The sequence below is a fragment of the Etheostoma cragini genome, chromosome 15 (genome assembly GCF_013103735.1).
Source record: "Etheostoma cragini isolate CJK2018 chromosome 15, CSU_Ecrag_1.0, whole genome shotgun sequence".
NCBI classification, from domain to species: Eukaryota; Metazoa; Chordata; class Actinopteri; order Perciformes; family Percidae; genus Etheostoma; species Etheostoma cragini.
In genome coordinates, this window is record NC_048421.1 from 6,224,378 (window position 1) to 6,248,709 (window position 24,332).

Here is a 24,332-nt window from a genome sequence, read left to right on the forward strand (position 1 = left end):
GGAGGCAGAATCAAACAGCATGGTTCAAAACGCTAGAAAAAGTACATTTTACAAACTACAGTATACACAATCAGGAATATTATAAGTGTGCTGATCAAGTCTCTGCCTGATTTAAGTGGGCACCATTTGCTTCAATTTCGATTCTGAAGTGAATGTGTGCTACTCATTTAAAAGAAATGGTAACTTGGATCATTAAGCATACCAGCAGCTACACATTTAAAATGAATGCATAAAGAGATACAATCAGATTCACATTCACATACACATGAAAACCAATAGGATGTTAAAATAAACAAAGTTACATTACTGGCTGTATTTGAAAAGGTACATAAGCACGTAAACAAGAAAGCTTGTCACAAAAGGATCCGCTTTTTATACTTCCTATAACATTTACAAATGTAGACTGTTCTTCCCTTTTTTAAGATTAGTATGAATGTAAGCTCAACAAGACTAATGCCTTAACATAAGAGGGAAGGGTTACAGCATCAAGACCACACAGATAGGACAGCACATGTGAAAAAAAGGGAAGGAGTTAAGAGCAAACTTCTTTCACTTGAACTTGCAGTCTGACAATTGTAGCTAAGGCTATTGTTCGCTGTGGAGAGGATGACAATGGAGACAAAAACTGGTCAAAGAAGCGTAAAAACTGTAGATAAAGGACACACACCGCCAAGGCAAAATTAATCTTAACCACCTTTATTTCTAACAGCACCCCAACCAAATTTAAAAATAAATACTTGGAAACAATACTCACATGGGGCTCTTTAACCTGCCACTCTAAAAAGGGAGATGGTACTAATGTACAATATGTAATAGTCAGACAGTCTTCAGTTGTTCTTATTTCATTCAGTAGGTGGCAGTGAGATGCTTACAATATTTACATTTCACCCCATTCATCGGTTTTCTTTAGAGGCTCAGCAGAAGGTATGTGGCCTACTACTCCTTGTATTGAACCAAAAGCTGACAAAGCAGATGGAAACCTACACAAACTAGGATAAACTTGCTTTGCATGTGTCAGCATGTAAAATGTAAAAAGCTTACATATCTCTTTGTTTCTTGTTATTTGGAAACTAAAAATCTTATTTAAAGCATTAAACTGCAAATCATTATCACCCACGCAAAAGTGACAATAAGTAGAAACAATTAATTCAGTATGGAAAAAATAAGTACAATAACCTCATACTGAACTTCTTCAGAGAATCTGGAAACAAATGTGACTCACTCAATTAACTTTGGAATTCCACTTTTAGATCACTTGTCTTATGTTATTGCCTAAAATGTACCATATGCCATTATGTACGATCATTCAGTCAACGTAGACATGAGTTGCTTATCTGTCTTCATCTCATGTCACACAAGTGCACCGTAATCAAGGTTTAGGAAATTAAGCAATTGCCTAGTTTTCATAAAACCTTATTCATTGCTGCACATGAAACATTAGTTCTACTCTCTTACAGACATGCTGCATGTGAAAGAGGCTTTGTTTACTCAAGATCCTGGTCACAATGGTCCAAGCAATCAGCCACAACTCATTCCTTACCAATACAAATTCACATGCATTTGTAAGCACAAAAATATGCTGAGTGAGACATTTTAATTTCAAGGCTAACATCGTTTACAAGTAACATCCCTTTCTTGCCTGTTGTCTTGGCCTTCAGTTTTTGGAAATGTGTGCTTAAGTATGATACTTTTCTTTTAAGCTATACATTTTTATCAATACTTAATAAAATGTCAAATATAAAAAGACCTTGTTTTCCGGGTATCATACAAATACAACTCTTACCCATGTCAGTACGAGTACTTGCATACACAAATATTTTGTCTTCTCTTTTAGACTGTTCCAATGTGGAATTGCACAGCAAGAACTACATTTTACACCCAGACATAAAGTGCCCATTTTGTGTCAGAACAAGCAGCTTGCAAAGAGAGCTGCCAAAAGGCCAAAGTGGACAAAAGCACCAGTGTCAGGAATTCAAGAATTAACAATACATTTAACGCCGACAAGATTTACTTTGTCACATTTACACCGATCCAGACAAACATTTAAGTTATTATTAAATGTCAAATGGAGAGAAAAAAGTGTTATTGCTATGTTTGTAGAAAGTAAACAAGGTCAGCAAACTTTAAATGCAAAACAAGAGTTTTATTGCAATACACAGGATTTTCTTCTGCTGTGCTCATTGCCTGCCAGGCACATCAACACACTGGGGACAGGCTGGCACCAGAATATCATGAATGTGCATCATGAAGTGAGTGAAAAGGTGATTATCAATGAGCCCACCTGGACTCAGGTAGGCCACGCGCTGGTCCAGAGTTCACTTATCTTCAGCCGTTTTAATTTAAAACATAAACAGAGGCCTACCCCAAGCAAAAAAAGGCATGTTCTCAGATAAAGCAAGCAATGACGACAAAGCAGAGAAGTACCTGCACAATATATACGCATACAATCAAAATGGAATTATTTTTTTTTTAAGGGAGCAGAAAAAAATTTGGGAGTAGACAATTGCATTCATCTTTGTTTCAAAGTACATTTTTTGGCATCTATCCTTTAACAGAGTTTGAGTTCTGACAGCAGATCATTAATGATGGACACATGTTGAAATAAAGGGATAATGTATGAGAAGGCAAGAAAGATGGAAAGAATGCTGCGCTAAAATAAGGCTTTAATTATACAGTCATTAGTTGGAGTTCAACATGTATTCATTTGTAAAACTGACAGGTTTTATATAACCATCCAATCAGAATCAAGCAACATAAGGTGGCACTAGTGGAACTCCCTGAAACATTTTACATTGGTGAGAAGATCTATTCACCCCCCCTCTGATCAAATGCCCTCACATTAAAGATTTTAAAAAAGCACCTTGAAATTTGAGCAAATGTCTGCTTTTTTTCTAAAAGGATTTCTGTTTCCCATCAATCACTGTTTAAAGCTGAACATTGTATAAGCCCTCTGATGTCTTAATCATACTTCAGTTGCAGGAACATTTTCAAAATGACAAACTGCCTTAAACCAAATTACATCTACAAAGATAAACTGTGAAATGAGGAAACCACAATACTGAGATTGATAGTATCACAGTTAAAGTGATAAGGTAATAGCTAGCCTATTGATTGAATGATCGCAGGTCTCTTAAAAGAACAATTTGACGAGTAGGACAAAGAGCTGGAAAGCAAAAAGGAGTCAAAGTGCAAGAAGTTGAGGACAACATATTTCAATAGGAATCTGGTGAGGAGAACAAAAAATCCTGCTCTGTGTTTAGATGTACAGGTGAAATAACTGTGGGGTGTTGGAATGAAAGAAGATTAACAGGGGAGCAGACAAGGGGTGTATGGACACAAACGGGGAGTAGGTGTGTTTAGCTGATCAGTAGAATACCACACTAGACTTTCCTCCAGGGGGGTTGAGGACCCTGTTGTGAGAGCGAGGCTTGGGTCCCAGGTGAGGCTCGTGGTTCTTCAGCTCACCAGTCACCTCTGTCTCAACAGGAGGTGAAGAAGAGGAAGGAGGTGACTGAGGCTTGGGCTCAGGCTCTGGAGGGGCTGAGACAACAACAGGCTCTTCCTTGGCTGGCATGGGAGCTGGGGTAGCAGCTTCCACCTTCCCCTCAGGTTGGCTGACCTTGGCTTCGAGTGCTTGAACAGGAAAACAGAAAGTGTCTTACAGAAACGCCACGCCAGAATTATATTCTAAAAGTAAACACTTTTTTCTACCTAGAATTCATATTAGAAATCACATTTTTCCAGATGAGCCTGCATCCTATGCCTATAAATAAGCAACTTGCGCAACTTATTTTGTAATTCAAAACCTAAGGTAACAGTTGGTGTTGATTTAGTAATGGGTTCAAAACTTAAAATAAACATTTAATTAAACAAAGAAAAAGAAGACCCAACTATGTCCTAATCCCTGTGATCTGCATAACAACCCTCTTGAACAGAGGAACTTTCAAAGCTACAGTGAGTAGGAGGACGACAATATAAAACAAATCTCCAAAAAATATTTCAGATGGACATTTTCCTTTATGTAACTTACATGGTGATGATTCAGGTACCCAACTTAGATTGTCCTGTGAAACAAAAACAAGATAAAAAGATTTCTCAATGTGTATTAATAGGGCTGGGGGGAATCGATACAGCATAATCACAATATTTTCCATGGCAATACATGGATGCAAAGTATCAATCTTTTATTATATAAATTACACATGGGAATTTATCGTTTAGGTAGTGGAATAATAAAAGGAACTTCTTTTTCAGCCCACTTGACGGAAAATTGAGGTGACGTGAATAAACCGAGAAATGTATATTTTTCAGATAACACATGTCGAGAAAGTTTTCCTTTGGGGAAACTCACATCACTAGTACACCATTTTAACTAAAACACAGCAACAAATCTTGATCCATGTTGTTCATAACTGGACTAAATGAAAGTCACCATTAAACTACTACTTACCTTAAAGTTTGTTTACATGCCTTTCCAGGCTGCAAGTGAACAGTTGTATGCAATACAAACACCATCACCAACCTCAACATGTTTACAGAAAACCTTTAGGTTTGGTCTCAAGAGTCTAAGCAAACCATACGCTGGTTACACAAACACTAATGACCTGTAAGACAGATTGATATATGTATGCAACACAGTTGCCTTGTGCTTCAAGTCTAGCAGAACTAAATATTGGATTAATTGGGTAACTAGCAGAAGTTTGGACCCTAACTGCACAGTGGTAAGTAGACAAATAATACATTTTTAATTTGGGGGTATTTCTTTAAATGCTCACTTGTTGGTGAGCTAAAGAGGGGAAAGGGAAATATAAAAATAAACAAAAACTTAAAAAGTAGAGCTTAAAATGTAGATGCATGGCCTACCTTTGGCTTATTTGGGTGGCCTCTGTTGTGGCTTTGGGCACGTGCACTCTCTGCAGCACCGAATATGTTGCTGGTTGGTCCACCAGGAGGTGTGGGTCTCTGTTGCCGAGCTGGAGGTTCAGGTTCCCCAAATATTCCGCTAGTCTTCCCACCTACATAAAGTATTACCAAGATGTGTTTTAGTTTTGCAGCAGTGACATCATGACACTTTTGTTTGGCTAGTGGACTGCATTGTGCATTTGGTTGTCCTACTGATGTAGGACACTATGGCAGAATCTACTCTATGGTTATATGAGATTAACAAATCAGAATGGTGCTTTTTCATCCCCAGTCCCTTCATACCATGCTCATAAGAAAAGTATAGTGTCACAGACTGTACACATACTACAGTGGCAGCAATTCACTGACCAGTGAAAATAAGCAGATTCAGCAGTCAGGGTGACTCTGCAGTCCCTGTCTGAAAACTCAAAACCCCTTTTCAATACCGAACTGAATGAAAACATACAACTAAAAATATACTTGACCACACCATACTCCACAAAATCTGGAGGGGGATTACATCCATGCAGAGAACCATGAAAGGGTTTTTCCTGCCATTATCCCATCATAGTAACAGTTTACACATCCTGGTTTTTACTGGCCTGCCTCTGCAGACCGAGCTCTAACAAGGTGGTCTGACCTGGAGGATTGGACCGTTTGGGTACACACTGGGACTCCTCTGGTGGAGCAAAAACTTTAGAAGCCATCTTATTGGGTCTTCTTGATGCTGCAGAGTCGTCTTCATATCCACCAAACAGGTTACTGGAGCCACCTCCAGGAGGCTGCAACACCCTGCAGGAGATGAAAGATTACAGTACCATTTTTATAGGACCCTATCCAATGTATTCCTCTTTATAACTAAAGCATACCAGTAAAATAAACACGTCAAAATGAAAGAGTGGACTCTAAGTATTAAGAGAACCTTTGAGTCAGTTTCAACATTGTAATTTTGCACCCTCACCCCAAAACGACAAACAGAAAAGAGAAGGTAACTTGGGTATAAATATGGTACGCTACAGAACCACCGACAACTTGAGCCAACGCAGCCAAATGACAGGTTATATGATTGTATACCGCGAATGGCGCCATACGTCTGAAAACGGGGGCTAGCTTGTTAGAATTGACGCTATAGTTTCTCAGCATAGCTACGTGAACTGTACTAACGCTATATAGCGCAGCTGACCAAAGAACTGACGCTTTCGAGTCAGTAAGAGGAAACTGAATCTGACCTAGTAAAATGTGGCCGCAACGCCGATGTTGAGTACAAAAGAAGAGCAATGAGTGGCTTACACACACACTTCCGCAGGCGCAGCAGACAACGCCTGGTCGGTTAGCTTTAAAGCTAATTCTTGACTCTTTAAGTTTGCTAACTAAACAACTCAAAACAAGCTAGCTCGAGTTGAGCGCTAACAGAGATGTTTGGCTTAGCGATGTGCTAGTTATGTTTGAAGGCAATAGCAGAATAATTGATGGTGCAAAAAGATACGAGAGATCCTGTAATATAATGTTACGTTACGATAACTAGCATTAGCTAGATGACCAAGTGACTGCCTACCCTCGAAGTAAGACAATGTTCGCCATTTCTTACACGGATAACCAAACTACACGACGAGCGTTATATTATTCACCTCGAACTTGGTTTTGTACCAGTATCCAACCCTTGAAACATGTTTGTCGAAGTCATAGCTAGTGGTTTTGAGCCTTCAAGTTTCCGAAGACAACTTCGTCAGTTTGCCAACTGGACTGGTGCAAGTTCCTCCTGTTTGCGCATGCACAGCCTAACTCCGTAGTGAAGAATTTCAGTCCACCCAAGGATGACGAATATAACTGATCCACTGTCATCTGATGTGGTGCGCTCGTTTCATTTTACCTGGTACACCTCAAGAAAACATGGATTAAGTATCCATTGCGTGGAAGTATTTTGAGAAAATTTTTTTATTTGAAAACAACAGTACTGAATCCACTGATTTGTGTGTAACATCCTGTAGCAAGTGCACTATTTAAACATGTCGTATAAAGAATGTAAACGAATAACTCCGCCCTGCTGGTCTGTCACAGAGCTAATGCACCACTAATCTCGATATATGAATTTAGTTTTATGACAACGTTTCGTGACAACAAAAGCAACGTGGGCTAAAACTAAGATCTATTGCTGTAACTGTTATTAAATAATAATAAAAAATGTGTACCATATATTACAAAATAATTTGTATTATATTTTGTGTGCTTTCCAGCTGGCGCGTTGTAACCATGGTTGTAAGAAAATATTTTGTTGCAAGCCCTAAATATCAGATTCTGACTCCGTTAGCCGGTTGGTTTTCGGCGTACGCCAGGATAAATTTTACTACAACCTCTGTGTTCCGCCTATTTTATTTGATTGTCAAAATGTCAATCACTTTCTGGGCGGAATTTATTTTTAGAGTCCCAAAAACTTCAATTGCGTTGATCCAGTCTTGTTGAAATAACGCTTTATTACTGAGCAAAAGGTTAGATTATTTAAGAGAAAAACATAATTAAGTTAAAAACACAGATTGGAAAACGTATCCGGCATGACAGGAAGAGAATGGCAATTGGTCCATCGAAGAGTTTCTCTTACTAACAATTGGTGCATCCGTCTGTCAATCAAATTCTAACCGTCGTCCTCGTGTATTTCTGACCAATCATAGGATTTGTTTTTGAGTTGTAGTGGGCGTGCCTAAACGCGTGTACTATCCGAACCGCAGGAACTGTCATCTGTAACAAGCTGGACGGCTGCCGTCAGCTAGGAATGCTAGCCTGTGTTTCGATTGGCAATACCAACAAGTCTTACACTTCAGGTAATTCCTATACTTTGAATAGTGTTATCCATCTAACAAACTGTTTGAGGCTCTGCGTAAAATAGTAATTATGTTACAAGCAGGTTTTGCAACGTTATTGCTTGTTTGACTGCAATAGCGTTGGCTAGCCAACAACAGAAGCCATGCTAGGTACCACGTTATGTATGGAGACAACTCTTGTATGCACGTAAGACAGTTTATTACAACGAAGTTAACAACTGTTAGTCTAAATAACATGATTATTATTAACTATTAACGTTACCACGTTAAACTTCTAGAGTAATGTCAACCTTCTAGTATTATACCAGACCAATGGTTAGACTAATCACTAGGTTGCTAGGACTATGCAGGGTCAATATTGTAACTGTGAAATCAGTGTACGTTATGCTGTAAGATTTAAGATTTACATGAAGCTACAGTGAAACGATATTTTGACGTCGAGTATAGATTAAATTATAGTGACATTCATCTTTTAACATTACAATGGCTTTAAGTTGTAAGATACCAAGCGAAAGTAAAAAAAAAAAAAAAACTTTACTAGTTTAGGGCTCTTACTGTTGGAACAGTTATACTTTGTGGGCGATGGAATCTGAGATTTAGTGTTTCGATGACACATTTTAAGGCTGTGAGGGAATGTAGAAAGGGCTCCCTTGTCATTTTCATATTCAAGCTATCATGTACAATTCACATTTTTTGTGTAGCTTTCACTTGTTGTCATCCCCCTTCGCTGCCACACTCCTGATTGTTCAAAAATAAATAGATTAGTGAATAACAATTGTAACAATCGAGCAAAAGATAGAGCTGTGGGCAAAATATAAAAAAATTATATTATAAATAATATCATGATTTCACACATAACCATTTTACTTCAGGACTTAATGTGCGCCGCCACATAAAGCTTGGTTCTGGTTTTGACGTATGATTAAGTATTTGTATGTGGCAATAGCAATGTTAGAACTGTGCAAGTAGAGTATTGTCAGGAAGCCTATGAAATACAGTGTTTTGCAAACATAATTTCTGACGTAGTGACAACCAAAGTCCACTTGCATACAGGTTAATAAAACTATCTTATCAATTCAGATGAGATCAACTGACACATGCTACAATACATTCTAAGTCACTGCATGCAGTAAATATATATGTACATTACATGCCAGTGGTTTTATAGTTGTATTTTTTTTTTGCAAAGAAGCATTGAGTAATGTTGTTTCTGATAGAAAACAGTTGAACTGCGCAGAGAGTTCAGCTCAGTCGAATCAGGAGCAAGAAGAGGGCAGAAAGCGGAAAGAACGGTCTTGGTTTTATTATGCTCAATTTGATCAGTATTTGCCAATCTAACCGGTCGGACTGATGGTGAAGAGAAAGAAGACGTCGCATACTAGCGAAGAGCACGAAAATGGGTAAATTTATGTTTTAAATAAACACTTTATTTAGAGGTCGAATGCACCGAGAGGTTTCGTTGTCGTTTCGGCAGGGCGCTAAACTGAAAAGCGCTCGCATTTGAATTTAGTTGAAATTCAACCTAAAATATTGGCCATTTGAGCCGAAAGACACTTGGTAAAACACCGTTGCCACTTAGTCAACTATTTTGGTTGTTGAATATAATTTATCTTAAGACGTTAAATGCATATATTTGGTGTTGTTTTGTCGGGACTGGAGAGGGGATTTGAAACAAACAGCGGCGGCCATGTTGAGAGACAGAGAACGTCGTCTTTAGAAGTTAATTTTGTACGCCGCTTTTCCTCCTAATGTGACAAATTTTCCACAAATGTGTTTTGGCAGCATGACCCTGGGCTCCAGGGAGGGGATCGGTGTCAATGGGAGGAGGAATCCGTCCAGAAAGCCCGAGGGTTGCGACGAGGAGGAGAGCGGAGAGCAGGCGAGCGAGGAGCGCAGTACAAAGGGAGACGACGGAGTGGAAATTCTTAATCCATCAACCACGGATCTGAGCCCCGGTTCAGCTCCGGTTCTCCCCGCCTCTCCGCCGAACCAGACCGGACTCGGCTCAACCCAGCATTCCCAGACCTCCGCGGAGCCCGCCCCTCCGTGTCAAGACCAGCATCATTTTCTCCGATCAAGCGTTCGACCTCCGAGCAAACGCATCCGGAAGGATTCAATCGGCTCTACCATTAATGGGCATGGCGGAGCAAAATCGAAAGGTACTGAATATGACCAGCTCATAGAAAAGTGTGTGCATGGGTGGGATTAGCAGGGGGTCTGCCCTCAGGTGTCACTGTGCATACTGTTTGTAGTTTGTTTGTCAGTGGTGGCTAAACTGATGCTGGTTTTGTTGCTGTGCCATCTGGGCCAGGTTGTACTCTGGGTAGATTTTTGGCTGCTCAAACCCAAGTTACAATACCATCAAATGGACAATTTCTGTGGAAAGGAGGACAGTGGCAGGCCAGAACTTAAATTTAATTAAGATCTAACTATTTCATTCACAATTTTTTTGAAAACGTGCCATTATGGCTTTAAAAACACAGGGGCTGTGATCACTGTCATTATCAAGTGCATGTAGATTTGTAAACATTGAAAAGATAGCAGGACCGGAAAGCAGCATTATAAACCGTTGCTCCACTTTGATATTTTTGTTTGCAAATAGAAAGAAATCAGCAGGATCCACTACACCACCGACCAAAAACCTGCCTCTTCCTTACTCAAGATTTTTTTTCTCACAGATCTAGTGAGGAATCATTACTTGTTTCAGTGTGTATAATAATGCTAAACTGTTAATGACAGTATGTCTGTTTTTTTAATGTCTTTTTACATGAATTAGACTCCGATCAGACAAAACGGTTACAGTATATTGATGAGTTGGTGTTTTGTTGTTGTTGTTAGAAAGAGATAGGGACTGTGATTGTTTTATCAAATTTAATTTTAGATTGCCCAAGTGTTGACAAGTTGACAGAGAAAGCCCTATTTATTTTGATAGATGCTATATTGGTGATTATCTATTTTGAAAGAGCCGTATCATGGTTAGTACGTATGACCCACACAGATCTTTATATTTGCAAATTAACAGCCACTTTGGCTGAACATCTACATTTGCCTTATAATAGTGCAGTGCTGCAACAGCAATTGCCTCTGTGCTTGTGTTAATGCCTCTGACATTGTTCTCTATGCTGGGGTAAACTCAGCCATTGGAGAGTTGGTTTTGGACATATGTACGTACTGTAGGGACTGATTGCTTTTCCTGTCTCCTGGCCAGACCTGAACCCCAGAGTGGGAAGCTCTGCAGGTTGTGGGCAGTGGTTGGTTTTGTGTGCATGCATTTTAACATCTTCCAAACTACTGACTACAATTGTAATTTCTTTCTATGCCATGCAAAACAACCCAGGCAGTCAACTAAAACATTTGGGTCCATCCTTTTTTTATTCTGATATTAAATTTGTGTTTTTTTCCTTGAATGTTTCTTGACTGATGGATTTGTGGGTTCTGTGTAACACAGGGGCAGAGAATGGCTCGTCCTCCCATGGGACAGTGGGACAGTCAGGGCCTGTGTCAGGCTCCACGGGGGGAGTGTCGAAGACTTCCAAGGGCCAAGGGTCTGCTGAGAAGGAGGAGCAATCTGGTAACCAGAAGAGGGCTCGTCGGCAGTGGGAGTCTTGGAGCACAGAGGACAAAAACAGCTTTTTTGAGGGGCTCTACGAGGTAAAGGGTAGAACCAAATAGTTTAAAAATCAGCACTACTGTATTTGGTAAAACGTGTTGGCATTTATTTTTGACATATTATACTCACCTCTTTTGGTTTCTAGCATGGGAAGGATTTTGAGGCTATCCAGAACAACATTGCAATGAAGTATAAAAAAAGAGGCAAGCCAGCCAACATGGTGAAGAACAAGGAGCAGGTTCGCCACTTTTACTACCGGACCTGGCACAAGATCTCTAAACACATTGACTTTGCCAATGGTGAGCTGTCGGGTTGGAGGGTAGAATAATATTGATTTCTTAGAGTTGGAGCTCAACGTAAAACTTTTTTCTTTTTTACAATGTTATCGTAAAAATTGTACCTCTTTTCTTACTTACCCTGTTATGTCCATTAGAAAAGTCAGTAAAGTTAACATGGCAGTCGTATGTGTGAGAGCTGAAAGGGGCTTTTGTTTATATTATACACTCTGTGTGCAACCGGCGCAGTGTGGCGCACAGCCCGACACAAGTGCCGACACAAAGATTACTTTGCAACTCCACCATTATAATAGCAATGCGCCAAGGTACAAACGCATCTGGCTTTTAAAGAGAATGGAAGATGACACTGATGATTGGTTTATTGCCTGTTACGCCCAAAGCACACCTAGGAATTACTGAAGACAGTAAGTACAACCGTAATATAAAACCTCAAAACCAAACCTCTGTGTCACTGTCATGTTAATTTTATGTAGCAGCCATATGTCTCCTGCCTTCCTAGTTACAGCAGTGTTGTGACTTGTGCCACCTTTTCTTCTTCTCAGTGTACTCCAGAGTGCTGAAGAAATCCTCCCAAGAACTGTACGGCCTTATCTGCTATGCCGAGCTCCGCAAAAAAGTTGGAGGGCGTAAGTGAAGCTGCGCATGTGTTTTGAATACATGTCTTTTTAAAGTTGTTTTGTGTGCAAGTGTTTTTCTGCTGTTTCTTTGGGACACAAGGGATGTGATTAAACAATGCACACTCCCAGTCATGGGGGATAGCTGCTCCTGAGGGAGGATGTGGTAAACAGCTCTGTGTTTTGTCTTTGACAGTAATGGATGATAAAAATGTGGCAAAGCTGAACGAACTAATCCAACAAGGGTAAGTTGGTATACAATTTAAAAATGCATTGCCCACTCATACTGTTTTAAATATTTGTGTTTAGATACACACATCTGGTACTGTCAAGTATGCAGTTTTGGGTTTTAAGTTCTATCTCATGTACATACGCTTTAATCCTCAGTATGAGGTGATGAAGACATGCTAAAAGCAAGAAATTTGCATTAGAAGCAGGAATACTTATACTTCAGTTTTTCTCTTAAAACGTATGATATGTTATAGTATAATATTACTGCATTACTGTTTTGCCATATGTCTTTCATATTTTGTTTACTACTAGTATGTTCAGCTTATTCTGTAATGTGTAGTATGGGATCCAGAAAAGTTGTTCCTAACATTGAATATTTCACTGCTGTTCTGTCTGTTTGACCAGAGCCACCACTGTGCGCTCCAAAGGGAGGAACTTGCGGATCAAAGCACCTATGTGCCGAGCACTGAAGAAACTTTGTGACCCAGATGGTGAGCACGTGATGCACAGACATCCAACACATACATAAAAAGTAAACAAACATCAGGGCTGAAAATACAAACCATGGCGATGGTGAGGCACAGGGTTTGTGGGGGCGGGGTTGTGGCAATAACTATAGCAGCGTGTGGGCTTGTTGGCGTTTCCTTGGTAACTCTGTGGGAGCAGGACAATGATGGAGATGACTGGTCTGCTCAACTGACATTTGCCCCTCTGTTCAATAACAGCCACTCACCAACCTTAGATAAAACATTTTATTTATTCAAGGATGGCAAATTAGAATTCCACTGTGCATCTGACTATGTTCTCATGTAGTAAGTGTCTATTTTCAGTGCTGTATCAGCGTTTTGCAAAAAGTCTTGGTAGAAGGCATTGTACTTGTATGTTCTGTTTCCTCTTCATTACTACTGAGTTTGGCTACTGACTTTTTGTATCCTGCTAATCCATTAAGCATGACGTTGCAAGAGAGCATACTCTTTTCTCAATTCAACTCAATTGCACTGTCCTCTGTATTGTACGGTCATGTAGTACTTCTGTTGCTCTTTAGATTCAGTATTTTGTTGTGCAGTTGTAGAATTTTTCTCTAAGTCTTTTTTATGGCTTCATTTTACAAAATCCCTCTGACCTTTTTTGGTGTTTCTCATTCTATCTCACTGTGTCTTTGTGTCCCTGCAGGGGTGAGTGACGAGGAGGACCAGAAGCCGGTGCGTCTACCCCTGAAGGTGGCAGTGGAGCTCCAACCACGGAGTAACCAGTCCTGGGCACGTGTTCAGAGTCTAGCTCACAACCCTCGTCTCAGGTTAGACTTGCCTGTTAATTAATGTCTGAGAAGTTATTTACAAACAAACACTTCCAAAAGCATACCATATGACATCGCAATAATGTCTTAATATTTAGCTTCAAAGCAGACATTTTATTTAGACACAGTTTATTTTCTCACCAGTATCAGTATGCAGCTCCCCTGTTGTTGTCTCCATAATGCTCTGACACTAAAGTTGGATAATATTTAGTAATGTAACAAAAACAAAATTCACAAACATCCACTTTTGCCATTCTACACACAGCTCAATAATGTGATGCCTTTTGGCAAATGAATGCCAGTCCATAATTTGTTTGCAATTGAAACACTGCAAGACTATAACATAGGATTGCCAAAGAAAACCTCTTAAACGGTCATCATAAGTCCTAACTATATATGTATAGTACATCGTTAGTTGCCAGGATCAGTGGCTAAAGTTAGTGTGTATTAGTTAAGAATGAGACCTAAAAGTGTTATAAATGTGAGGAGCATAACAACTCAAGCTCAATGTGGGTCTTCACCATGGAAATCTCTTTTTGTATCTTCTCCAACCCAGGATGGTGGTGGAGCTCCACAGGAAAGTCTCCAGCCTCATTGAGTACCTGAAACAGAAGTGGGCGTACCATGACCAGCGGATTGTATCCTTTAAAACATAATATGGTTTGCAACTTTGTAGAGCATTTCTGTTGATTGCGCGGTGGCACAGAGTGCGAGAGCGCTGGTATAAAGTTGTCACGTGACAGTGGAGCAGTAAGCTTTTGAGATTTTTCTTACAAAGAATCAATTTTTATCAGTCGATGATGTGCATTTTCACACTCAAAAAAGTCCTGAGCGCTTTTTAAACGCCACTGCGGATTTTTTAAAATTTTTAAAATTTTATTTCTGCAGCTCAAGGTGTCTTTTTGAAGTTGAAAAACGCCCTACGTTAAACTCTTTTTTTGACAGCCGACCAATGACCAGCGGAGTAGCCAGACCTGTCGTTTTCATAACAAAAAAAGGGAGTCGGAGAACAACAAGTTATATTAAATGACTTGTGCTCCCTGTTCAGGGAATGACTGTTGGGGGAACTTGCTTTGTTTTATCTAACATTAGTATCACCGCTCCCTCTCTGTGTTCATTCTCTAGCTCACTTCACCGTTTTGTTTTATCTAACGTTAGCACCGCTCCACATAGCGCTCTAGAATACTGTAGGAGTAGCTGTTGTTATGGCAACAAAAGATTCTCTCGGCTGCTTTTTTGAACCAGAATGCTGCCAGTACCTTTTCTTACATTACAAAAGCGCCCTAGTCAACTTTTCTTGTAAAAAAAGGCGCCAAGTATGATCATGGACTATTTTAAAATTAGTTTTTTTACATCACTCTTTCATACAGTAATGTTGTATACAGCCAGCTGCAAATTACACACTACAGTATGTTGCACAATACAACGTTTTTATTATCTTTGGTCAGTGATATTCAGCTGTAAACATGCCTAATTCTGTCAGTTATGTCTGAGTTCTTGACACTGACGTTTCAGCTTAAGAGTCTCATGGAGAGGGAGGCTCTGGAAGGCAGCCAGTCCAACACAGCTTCTCCCAGCAAATCCCAGCAGGATGAGCTCTTTCTTTTCCCAGCTGAGAGCAGTACTTTGACCACGCTGCCTGGTGTGGCACGTGTTGTTCACTCCAAGGCCTCCTGTACTGTACACTGGCTAGAAAGTGGCAAGAACCGGCCTAATGCCAAGGAACTGCCAGCTGCTCAGATTCTGGGTATTCACACGGCCGCACCACTTCGGACTAGCACTAAATCTGGACGGGGAGGCACAGCTGCTGCTGGAGGTGCTGGTCCTTCAGTGACTGTATTGGGTGATAGTAGACGAACTGAGCCCCTTAATCTTGAGCCTTCACAAGACTGTTCTACAAAGGTAGAGGAGAAGAGACCTCAGTCTGTTTCTGTCCCTGCCTCCTCACAGCAGACTGTGGCTCCTAGGGAAGAGGGAATTGGGATAGGACCCTTTGAAGGGGGAACAACCTGTACTGGTGTGGAGGACAGTAGTGGTTTAATAGTGACCAAAAGCATGGATAACTTATGTAGTGGTACAGAAAGCTCATTTGAGCAGTGCAAAGAGGAGCTGAACACGGGCACCTCTTCCCCAGAGGCCAACCAGACTCTCCTAGCCAAACCAGTAACTGGCTCCGAGGAGGGAATGTTGCAGGGATCTGCACAAGCAGCCAAAGAACGGGCTGTTGAGCAGATCAGAGGGGAGGGCTGGAGCGCCCGTGACGCAGAGAACGTCACCCTGGCTGAGCTCTACTTGATGTTTGGGAAGCCTGGCAAGCTGCAGCTAGAGTATGAGTGGCAGCCCATTGCAGCTCCTTTCAACAACCAAGAAAACGGACAAGCTTTGTCACAGCTCAAGCCCAACAGGACACACCGCGTTTTGCGTTGCCTGCTTAAGCTGGTTGCCACTGAGGCCAATCCTAAACCTTTGGTAGGGATTAATGAACTGTTCCTCACATGTTGTTGCTGGTTACCAGATACCCATTTTATTGTTTTATTTGGGAACTTCTGAATGTCATGATTATTTGTGCAGACTTATTGCAAATTAGAAGTTTAACCTTTAAACTTGGGCACCATGCATTCTGCTGGGCATCCCATCAGAATGCATGGTGCATGTTCCTGGATGTGGATTCATCGAATTGCATTGCTAAGTGAATTAATCCACAACAAAAGGTTCAACACACGTAAACGTAATGTTCTATTTGTACAATGTCAGCTGAAAGTTAGCACTGGGAATGCAATGTGAATTTTTTTTGTGCCACCTTTAAACTCTAGTTAAAGCATTACTTAGAAAAATACATGTAGAGCAGACGGTATCAACAATGTGTCTTTTTCTCCAGGCTCCAGAGCTGTGCTCCACAGCTACATCACCACTTAAGACCCATCAAGATGAGCAAAACCAGGCCCTCACACCTCCAGGGAAGGGTCCCATAGCAGGTGTTCGGAGCCCCAGCTTTGGCCGGCAGCAGGCTTCTGGCCGAGGGGCCCGGTTACACCTGCCAAATGCTGGAGTCTCAGGTATTTGCGAGTCAGGCACTAAATGTGCATTCAATTCAGTGTGGCTGAATTCCATAAAGATTGGAGCTGTGGTTTTCAGCACAGTAGCTACTGGGTTTTTGCCCAAACAAAATCTTGTTTGGGTTTAGATTAATTTGAAATCAATAAGAGGTCAAAAAATGGTTATGAGGATTTTTGATGATGCTTTATGATAAATCATATCTACTCAGAATTCAGCTTTGTTTATGTAATTCTGCCGATATTACTAATAATGTGTTTATCAATTTTATTTGACAATAAGAAGTGATGTAGTGCAACTCCTTCCTGCTTCCTAGGGGATTGTTTGAATAGAATACTTATTTTGTGTACTGTACTTGTGTGCTGTGTGTGTGCAAAGAATCTCTGGATGCTGTTCAGTGACTTTATACATTATCCTCCTCTCTGCAGGTGGACGCAACCTGCCCCGCTCTCTGCTGGGGTCGACGGCAGGCAGCGATGGAGAAAGCGGTGTGTTTGCAGTACCCACCACACTGCCCCCCAACAGCTCACGGCACAACAGAATGTTTTCCCCCAATAAGGAAGCTGAGCTAGCCCTCAAACAGCAGCTCGACTCTATCAGTGTAAGACAGAGCAATGCATTCTTTTCTACAGAAATTTTACTAAGACTGAATTTGAATACCGTCCACAGGAATATGCACAAATGTTAATGGATTTTTTTAAATTTCTTTTACAGCAGTCAGATCTTTTTTCAAGACAGAGAAAACCTCGAAACAGACAACTTCGGAAACCACTTGTAGTTCAGGTAAGAGAAGAACAGAAGGGTGTTTTATCTACTCTGGAGAATCTCAGTGAACACCAACATGCCTCTGTTGCTTTGTACAGCAGTATAAACTGTCCATTTGCAATGCCTTGAACACAAATGCTGTCCATGATAGGGCTGTGATAAAGAATACGGAGTTAACAAAGTTTCTACAGGTGTGGAACAAGTAACATAAAACATCACAGCTAAGACTTGAGAGGCTTAGAACATGTACAAAGGGTTTAGATTGGGGCAAATACGGAATTCTGGGGTTAGGGAATTGGTTAAATATTTGTACTGTAAATGTATATAGGGCTTCTTTGGGCAACGTTAATAAATTGCATTTAGTTGAGTTGCTTCTGTGTCGTCCACAGCGAACACTCCTACCCCGAACTACAGGAGATACTCCTCAGCATGTCTGCTCCTTCTCTATCCTCTCCAACTCCTCTGCTACAGGTACTCTTCAGACAACAGGGTTCTACAGTACAATTTGTTGTGTGAAAATATAGAAATGGTTTTGATTGTACTTGCATCCCCAATACCTATAGTGTTACGTAAATACGTTACCTTTTAAACTACGTCATCTCTGCACTCTTGAAAGTAGGTCCTTGACTAGGCTTATTTATGTGTAACACTCATACACTCGGCTAATATGCTCTTTGTACGTAATTAAATGTAATTTTTCTTTTTCAACAACAGCCCTCTTTCTCTCTTGCTCTCTAACTTCCTGTTTCTTTCCTCAGGAACTGGATCTTTCCGGCCAATCCACACTCGCCTGGCTCCTTCCTCCCGCCCCCTCCTTTCCAAAGCTTCCACTGCAGCGTCCAGCTCTGCAGCGGCCAGCCAGCTCTCCAGTATGTACAGCTTTCATTATTTAATCAATTAAAATCTGTTCTTTTTTTCCAGATGTTTAATTTACATTATACTGTTCTTGTCATCCTTTTTATTCTCCAGTCATTGAAAAAACAAAAAAACAAACACAGTGGTACTTATAAACAAGCTATTTTTTTTACTTTTTTTTTTTTTTTACATGTTTCCTTCATTAACTGGGCTCAACAAAAAGGAAGCAACCAAATTACCTAAAAAAAACCCTGAAGTAACACTACATTACCAATCAGTCGGCTGATTTACATTTTTACTTTGTTGGGCTATCTCATCGAGTCGTAAGCCATTTTTGTTTGTACATATGAACTCCAGACTATGTCTGAGGAATCAGGTCCACACATAGTCTGGAGTTTTCCTTTCACACATGTTGCACACATGAGATTGTTTGCATCAGATGCTTTCTTTGATTTAGACAAGCAGCAGACAGGACATAATGCAGGTTACACTGTCACGGAGCGGTTCATTCTTTAGTCGTAAACAAACAACCGATTCTCATGCGGTTTCTTGAGTTTGTCTGAAGATTCCGCCATCAGCCCTTACCGACAGAAGTTCCCAAATCTTGTCTCTCCAGTTCGACATTTTTGGTGCTGAGATTATGTAAATTACCCTCCTTCAGTCTTAGATGTTTGTTTCTTCCAGTTTTTGTGCGAGACAAACTAAACTTCCTCAACACACGCCCTCTTGCTTGCTTTGAATTAGATTAGATTAGATTAGATTATACTTTATTCATCCCACGACGGGGAAATTTTGTCGTTACAGTAGCAGCATTTTTCATTAACAGCAAAAAACAATAACACACAAACAAATAAGCACGAAAGAAATACAAGGCAAGAAATACAAGGCAAGAAATACAGGCAATAAATAGACAGTGAAAAATATGGTAGACTGAGTAAGTAAAATGCTCACACATTCGACGCAGTTGAAGGAGATTACAGCGATTTTGTACCATACCTTTGTTCGGCCATCTCAGAGTTGTAAGTCATTTTTGTTCTTACATATGAACTCCAGACACGATCTCCGACAGTCAGTATGGTTTTAAACAAATATGTTTTTATGCAGGAGTTAAATGACAAAAAGAACACTCTTCCAGCTACTCTCCAAGAGAAACTTGATGTTTTCATGTTTTTCAATATTTGTATTTTGTATGTTGTTGCAAAGTTTATTTGCTGAAGTTAAACATTTTTGATCCTTTCCCACATGCTCAGTTACTGTTAATACTTATATGTGCTGAGCCCTTGTGTTTCAAAACTGTTATTCCTCTTTCAGGTGCCATTGACCTGGCAGCGAAGTCTGCAGGTATCATCCCTGGCAGTCCCTGTCGGGAGTTAAATTCTCCTGCTGTTGATAACAGTACCTTGCTCCCCACCAATCCCATTGTTGATGCTGAACCAGACTCCCAACTCCTCCAGCACAATGTCCCAGAGGTCAGCAGCACACACTCACATACACGAACTGGGAGCTTCACTGGGTGTCTACACTATACCTTCTTTGGTTCTTATGTCTTCTCACCTTGACATTAAGGCTAAACGGTTATACAGCATCTTGGTAGTTTGTGTAAATTAGCAAAACTAGTTTCTGCTTACATACCACTAGATCAGATTAGGTCATGAGAATGATGGATCCAGGGGTTATCACGCCCGATCATGTGCTGTATTTATATAGCACGTGATTGGCTTGTTTCGGCATATAGCTTGTTTTTCTGCGTATTTCCCTTCATTCTTTCTTTGCCTGGCCAGCTGGGTAGAAAATGCATTGTTGCTCTGAAATTTCATCTGTGGGGGGGAAATAAAACCACAGCAAAGCAGCCCCAATTAAGTGTTCAACTTTTTCTTTTCACAGAATGGTCAGCCTCCACCGTCTCCTGGAGTGACAGGTGGTGGGGACTCTCTCCTCTCTCCACCCAGCGTAGCCTCGCTCCTGGACATTTCTCTCCCTGGACCCCCTGAAGAGGCTCTAGCCCCCGGAGAACCTCAGACACACATCAGTGACTCCATCATCGAGCTCGCCATCAACTCTGCCCACTATGGTGCGTGTATTTCTATCCCACAGTGGGGTATATTTCTTTCTTTAAAAATGAAAAATTGCTAATAGTACTTGTAAATGTTTATACTGGAGCGCAGTTAGCAAATTGAGATGAAAAGTGACAACAGGTCATAAAAGTTTGCAATCCACACAAACAGGGTTTTGTTGGGTGTTCTCCTGAGAGGTTGTGTTGTATGTTAGATCTTTTGAAATATGTTGACAGGCAACCAACTAAACTTCTGAGACGTCAGGCTTGTTGAAGTGTGTGTGAGAGATTGATCTAATGGCTGTTTGCCTGTTCTGCTGCAGGTGAGGAAGCCGCACTCTCTCCAGCCAAGCTGAGCAACAATGACGGCTCCAAACTGTTGGCCTCGTCTCCGTCAGTCAGTCCGTCCAGAGGCTGGATCCCTTCACCCAGCCATGACCCCCAGTGGTACCCCAGCGACTCATCTGACTCCACACTGGGATGCCTCCTTTGTAAGTCTATTCCTCTCTTAAAGAAATCTAAACATACTACTTCAGATCTTTGTTGTCGCTCTACTGAACGCTTCCTATCCAAAGAGTTGATACTAGAAATGAAAGTTAAAGCCTGAGACAGACAAGCAGACCGTTGAACTGAAAATTTAAAAACTACAGACTGCTCCCTCTGTGTCGGAGACCTCTGTGCCTTCAAACTATCATTCTCTTGTTAATGCAATATAACACTGACATAGCTGTAGAATTCCTCTTGCAGCGATGTGCCATAAAGAAGACTTTGTTTCCACCCTTCATGTGTGCTGTCCCCTTTATTCACGGTCAGTCTCTTTTCCTTCCAGCCAGCATGGTCTCTCCTGATAAGGGAAAGCGGAACACCCTAACCCCCTCTGGTCCCTCCAGCGGCACAGCTTTGCTTGGTCCTAGCCTCCTGGACTGCAACTCCCATGATTCCTTTCAGTCCCGTGGCATTCCTGATGTGGCAGAAGTAAGTTGATCCCTTTCTCATTAAGGGATATGTAAGTAAAAAGAATGTTGGTATCCAGTCTTATACACATTGCAATTTTGTCTGTTTTTTTACCCTTATCAGTCTAAAAATTGTCTTCCTTGTGAATAATTGAAAATGTTTGTAAATACACTTGTTCAGTTTTTACGTTGAGAGTTAGATTGATACCACTCACTTAAAAAAAGAAATATGAAGCTACAGCCGGTTTAGCTCAGCATAAATTCTGGAAACTGTAGAAACAGCTCGCATGGCTCTCTCCAATGGTAATATATCTATTTCTTTAAACAGCAGAGGTCCCTGGAGGAAAAAGGTACGTTCATATTTCAGTTGTCCTTACTGTACATTGAAAGCTCTTTGGTTGTGCTCACAGATGGACTCTCAGCTTGCTTGTATGATGAGTGAGAGCAGCGTGGACTACATTGCTCGCTTCAATGACCTGGCTCAGGAGCTGGCTGTGACAGAGCCCTCCATCCCACCACCCTGAGGAAGAGAGGACCTGGCTCCAGCAGCCATCTGAAGGATAGGACTTTGCTTTGTCTAAGCTGTCAATCTACTTTGGAGAAAAGACGGCTGTAGAGTAAAGGCCGGCCCCCACCAAGGCCCCCCTACCCTGTTTGTAAAAGTGCAATAATAACAGTGAACATTTGACCATTGTTCAAAGCAAGTTTGGAACGTGTTGCTTTCACTGAACTGTTGAAAGTGGAAATGCCCTTTAAAAACAAACACTACAGAAAAACAAATGCGTTTACAAAACACAACCTCATGTACAGGAAAATACTATGCCATATCTGAACAAAATCTTTTCACTGATCTTTTATGTCTCTCCCTGCTCTTTGTGTGTTGATCTGTCTTCTGCTCTCTGATTTAACCCCACAAAATGTGTAAATCCGCCAAAATGTGCAGTTTAGATCCTAGCTGGTGACAAACAACTGCTGACGAGGGATTTTGAAAGTAATGACAGCGAGAACGAGGTTTAGTGTGGTGAGATACTTGTTTCTTTTCAGTTATTTTTGTGGTCTCAGTTGCAAAAAGTAGAGCAGAACACAGCAGGACAGGTAGAAGTCAAATTCGTTGAAACTGCCCTCCATTTCACATGCTCCTGATCACCTCAGGTTTTATTGGTTGAGTTTTAGGAACAGAGCCTGTAATGTGTGTTTGGAATCAGGTTTGTCTTTTTTACGGTCAAATGTGGCATGCAAAACCGCTTTTGTTTGAGTTAATTAGCTCAAGCTACTAGCCTTGAAGTTTCTGCTGAAATCACATTGGAGTTCAATATCCATCGCAAGTCTCTTTGTGCAATTTTCATCACCTTTAACACATTTGAGATACAGTTGACATAATACCAATTGCAATGGTGTTTAGGGTTGGTTTGTTGTTGCATAAATAGGTACTTATTTCATATAACCTTGTCACAGTAGTTGAGGTATTTTTCACTCAACTACTATTTACTCATTTTCTTTAGCTCTTTGCTTGTAGCTCACAGCCATCTTTAGTTCAAACAAAGAAGATAGTCAAACTGTTTTCAGTCAAGGGCTAAACTGAGGAAAGCTTACACAAGAATGTGACCAACCAAGGATTCATTTTCACTGACAAGTGAAATTTAAAATGTCATGGGTACCATTCAAAGTCCCTAGTAGTGTTACACTCTACTTCAACTCCACAAAAGCAAGCAGTCCAAAGACTCTAATGAAATCAAACACTAAAGCCTCCCCACTTATTCCTTTATGTCATGTAGTCATTCTTTAAATCACTAGTCAACCTTCTGATTGGTTGTGCTCAAAACATTAATTCCCCATTAAAACTAACGCCTACTGATACCGGATGCTAACAACACACTATGGCTAACGTCAAAAAATACTGGCTTCTGTTCACCAACCCTTTAACATCAGCTCACCCTCTGTGTAGTAAAGGTAAATGGATGCTTATACTTTCCTCATGCAATTTCACCCTTGTGATGTACTGTTGTTCACAGCAAATACAAGTGAAGTCCAGACTTGTGGCATCCAGATTTGCTATGAATTTCATTAAACCAGCATCACCAATATGCAGTATTTTCAACATGTAGTCTCAACATAAATAACTTCATCTCTTAGTGTAAATTGGAGGGAAGCTATGTCATCCACAAATGGGAATTCAAATGTTTTCTCCTTCAAGCACCTTGAGGGCTTTTGACTACATTGTAAAAGCTCTTGTGATGTTTATTCATTTGTGAAAAGGTTTCATCTTCTCACACTAGATACAATGAAGATGATTCTTAATAAGGAATAAACATCAGGTTAATCTTTGAATCTGGCATGGTTTTCGTTGTTGAAGGATTACAAATGTCAGTTCCAGTAGTCACTGCGCTTTTGTAACATACATGTCGTACAATTTTATTTGGACTATTTATTAACATTTCAGGAGAATGTTTTTTTTTAATGTTAATATTAAGATGGCATCTAAAAGGAAAAAACCTGTTTAAAGTTGTTTGTAAAAATGTGTTTTTATTCTGTGTATAAAGATAGTTATAAAAAAATTGCTTGAATTTTGTATTCATTACTTACTTTCTGCACCGTTCCAAGAATGGCTGCCTGTGAGGCCCAACATAGACTTTTCTTTTTGAGTAAGATTAAATCATTTAGCGTGTGCATACTGACGGTTTTACCAGTGGTTTATTGAATCACGCTTGACATTTTGTATTGTGGTATGGTACAGTGGTCTTTCAATGATCAGCAAGCATAAGCCAACAACGCTGGTAAATGTGGCGTTCAAGGTGGTTTGGTACAGCTACAACATACACTCACCGGCCACTTTATTAGGTACCCCATGCTAGTAACGGGTTGGACCCCCTTTTGCCTTCAGAACTG

At 40.6% G+C, this 24,332-nt stretch overlaps 2 protein-coding genes across 5 annotated transcripts; one reads left to right on the forward strand and one right to left on the reverse strand.

The window, feature by feature from the left end:
- Nucleotides 1-2,122: 2,122 nt before the first annotated feature.
- jpt2 (Jupiter microtubule associated homolog 2) lies at nt 2,123-6,749 on the reverse strand. 2 transcript variants are annotated; one of them, XM_034893956.1, is made up of 5 exons: nt 6,531-6,749; nt 5,543-5,694; nt 4,864-5,015; nt 4,031-4,064; nt 2,123-3,633 (listed from the first exon to the last, which is right to left on the reverse strand). In XM_034893956.1, the coding sequence occupies exons 1-5, from the start codon at nt 6,584-6,586 to the stop codon at nt 3,365-3,367; spliced, it is 663 nt and encodes a 220-aa protein (XP_034749847.1). In that variant the 5' UTR covers nt 6,587-6,749; the 3' UTR covers nt 2,123-3,364. The 2 variants fall into 2 exon arrangements, with proteins under 2 accessions (XP_034749847.1, XP_034749845.1); XM_034893954.1 differs by having other exon boundaries at nt 5,489-5,694.
- Nucleotides 6,750-7,603: 854 nt separating this feature from the next.
- cramp1 (cramped chromatin regulator homolog 1) lies at nt 7,604-23,774 on the forward strand. Of its 3 annotated transcripts, none has more exons than XM_034893953.1 (20): nt 7,604-7,718; nt 9,501-9,877; nt 11,167-11,369; nt 11,474-11,627; nt 12,167-12,250; nt 12,435-12,483; nt 12,875-12,960; nt 13,643-13,766; nt 14,323-14,404; nt 15,282-16,235; nt 16,645-16,822; nt 17,249-17,421; nt 17,535-17,603; nt 17,975-18,056; nt 18,344-18,454; nt 19,752-19,909; nt 20,325-20,511; nt 20,817-20,984; nt 21,323-21,468; nt 21,857-23,774. In XM_034893953.1, the coding sequence occupies exons 2-20, from the start codon at nt 9,502-9,504 to the stop codon at nt 21,968-21,970; spliced, it is 3,498 nt and encodes a 1,165-aa protein (XP_034749844.1). In that variant the 5' UTR covers nt 7,604-7,718; nt 9,501; the 3' UTR covers nt 21,971-23,774. The 3 variants fall into 3 exon arrangements, with proteins under 3 accessions (XP_034749844.1, XP_034749842.1, XP_034749843.1); XM_034893951.1 differs by lacking the exon at nt 7,604-7,718 and adding an exon at nt 8,914-9,118; XM_034893952.1 differs by lacking the exon at nt 7,604-7,718 and adding an exon at nt 9,069-9,118 and having other exon boundaries at nt 17,538-17,603.
- The last annotated feature ends 558 nt before the right edge of the window (nt 23,775-24,332 follow it).

Coding starts and splice junctions, on each gene's coding strand:
- jpt2 (XM_034893954.1), bottom strand. CDS start 6,586: ATGACTTCGACAAACATGTTTCAAGGGTTGGATACTGGTACAAAACCA. Junction 5,016..5,488: donor GCAGGCCAGTAAAAACCAGG/ATGTGTAAACTG, acceptor TACTTTATGTAG/GTGGGAAGACTAGCGGAATA. Junction 4,065..4,863: donor GCCACCCAAATAAGCCAAAG/GTAGGCCATGCA, acceptor TTTGTTTCACAG/GACAATCTAAGTTGGGTACC.
- cramp1 (XM_034893951.1), top strand. CDS start 9,069: ATGGTGAAGAGAAAGAAGACGTCGCATACTAGCGAAGAGCACGAAAAT. Junction 9,878..11,166: donor TGGCGGAGCAAAATCGAAAG/GTACTGAATATG, acceptor TGTGTAACACAG/GGGCAGAGAATGGCTCGTCC. Junction 13,767..14,322: donor GCTCACAACCCTCGTCTCAG/GTTAGACTTGCC, acceptor TCTCCAACCCAG/GATGGTGGTGGAGCTCCACA.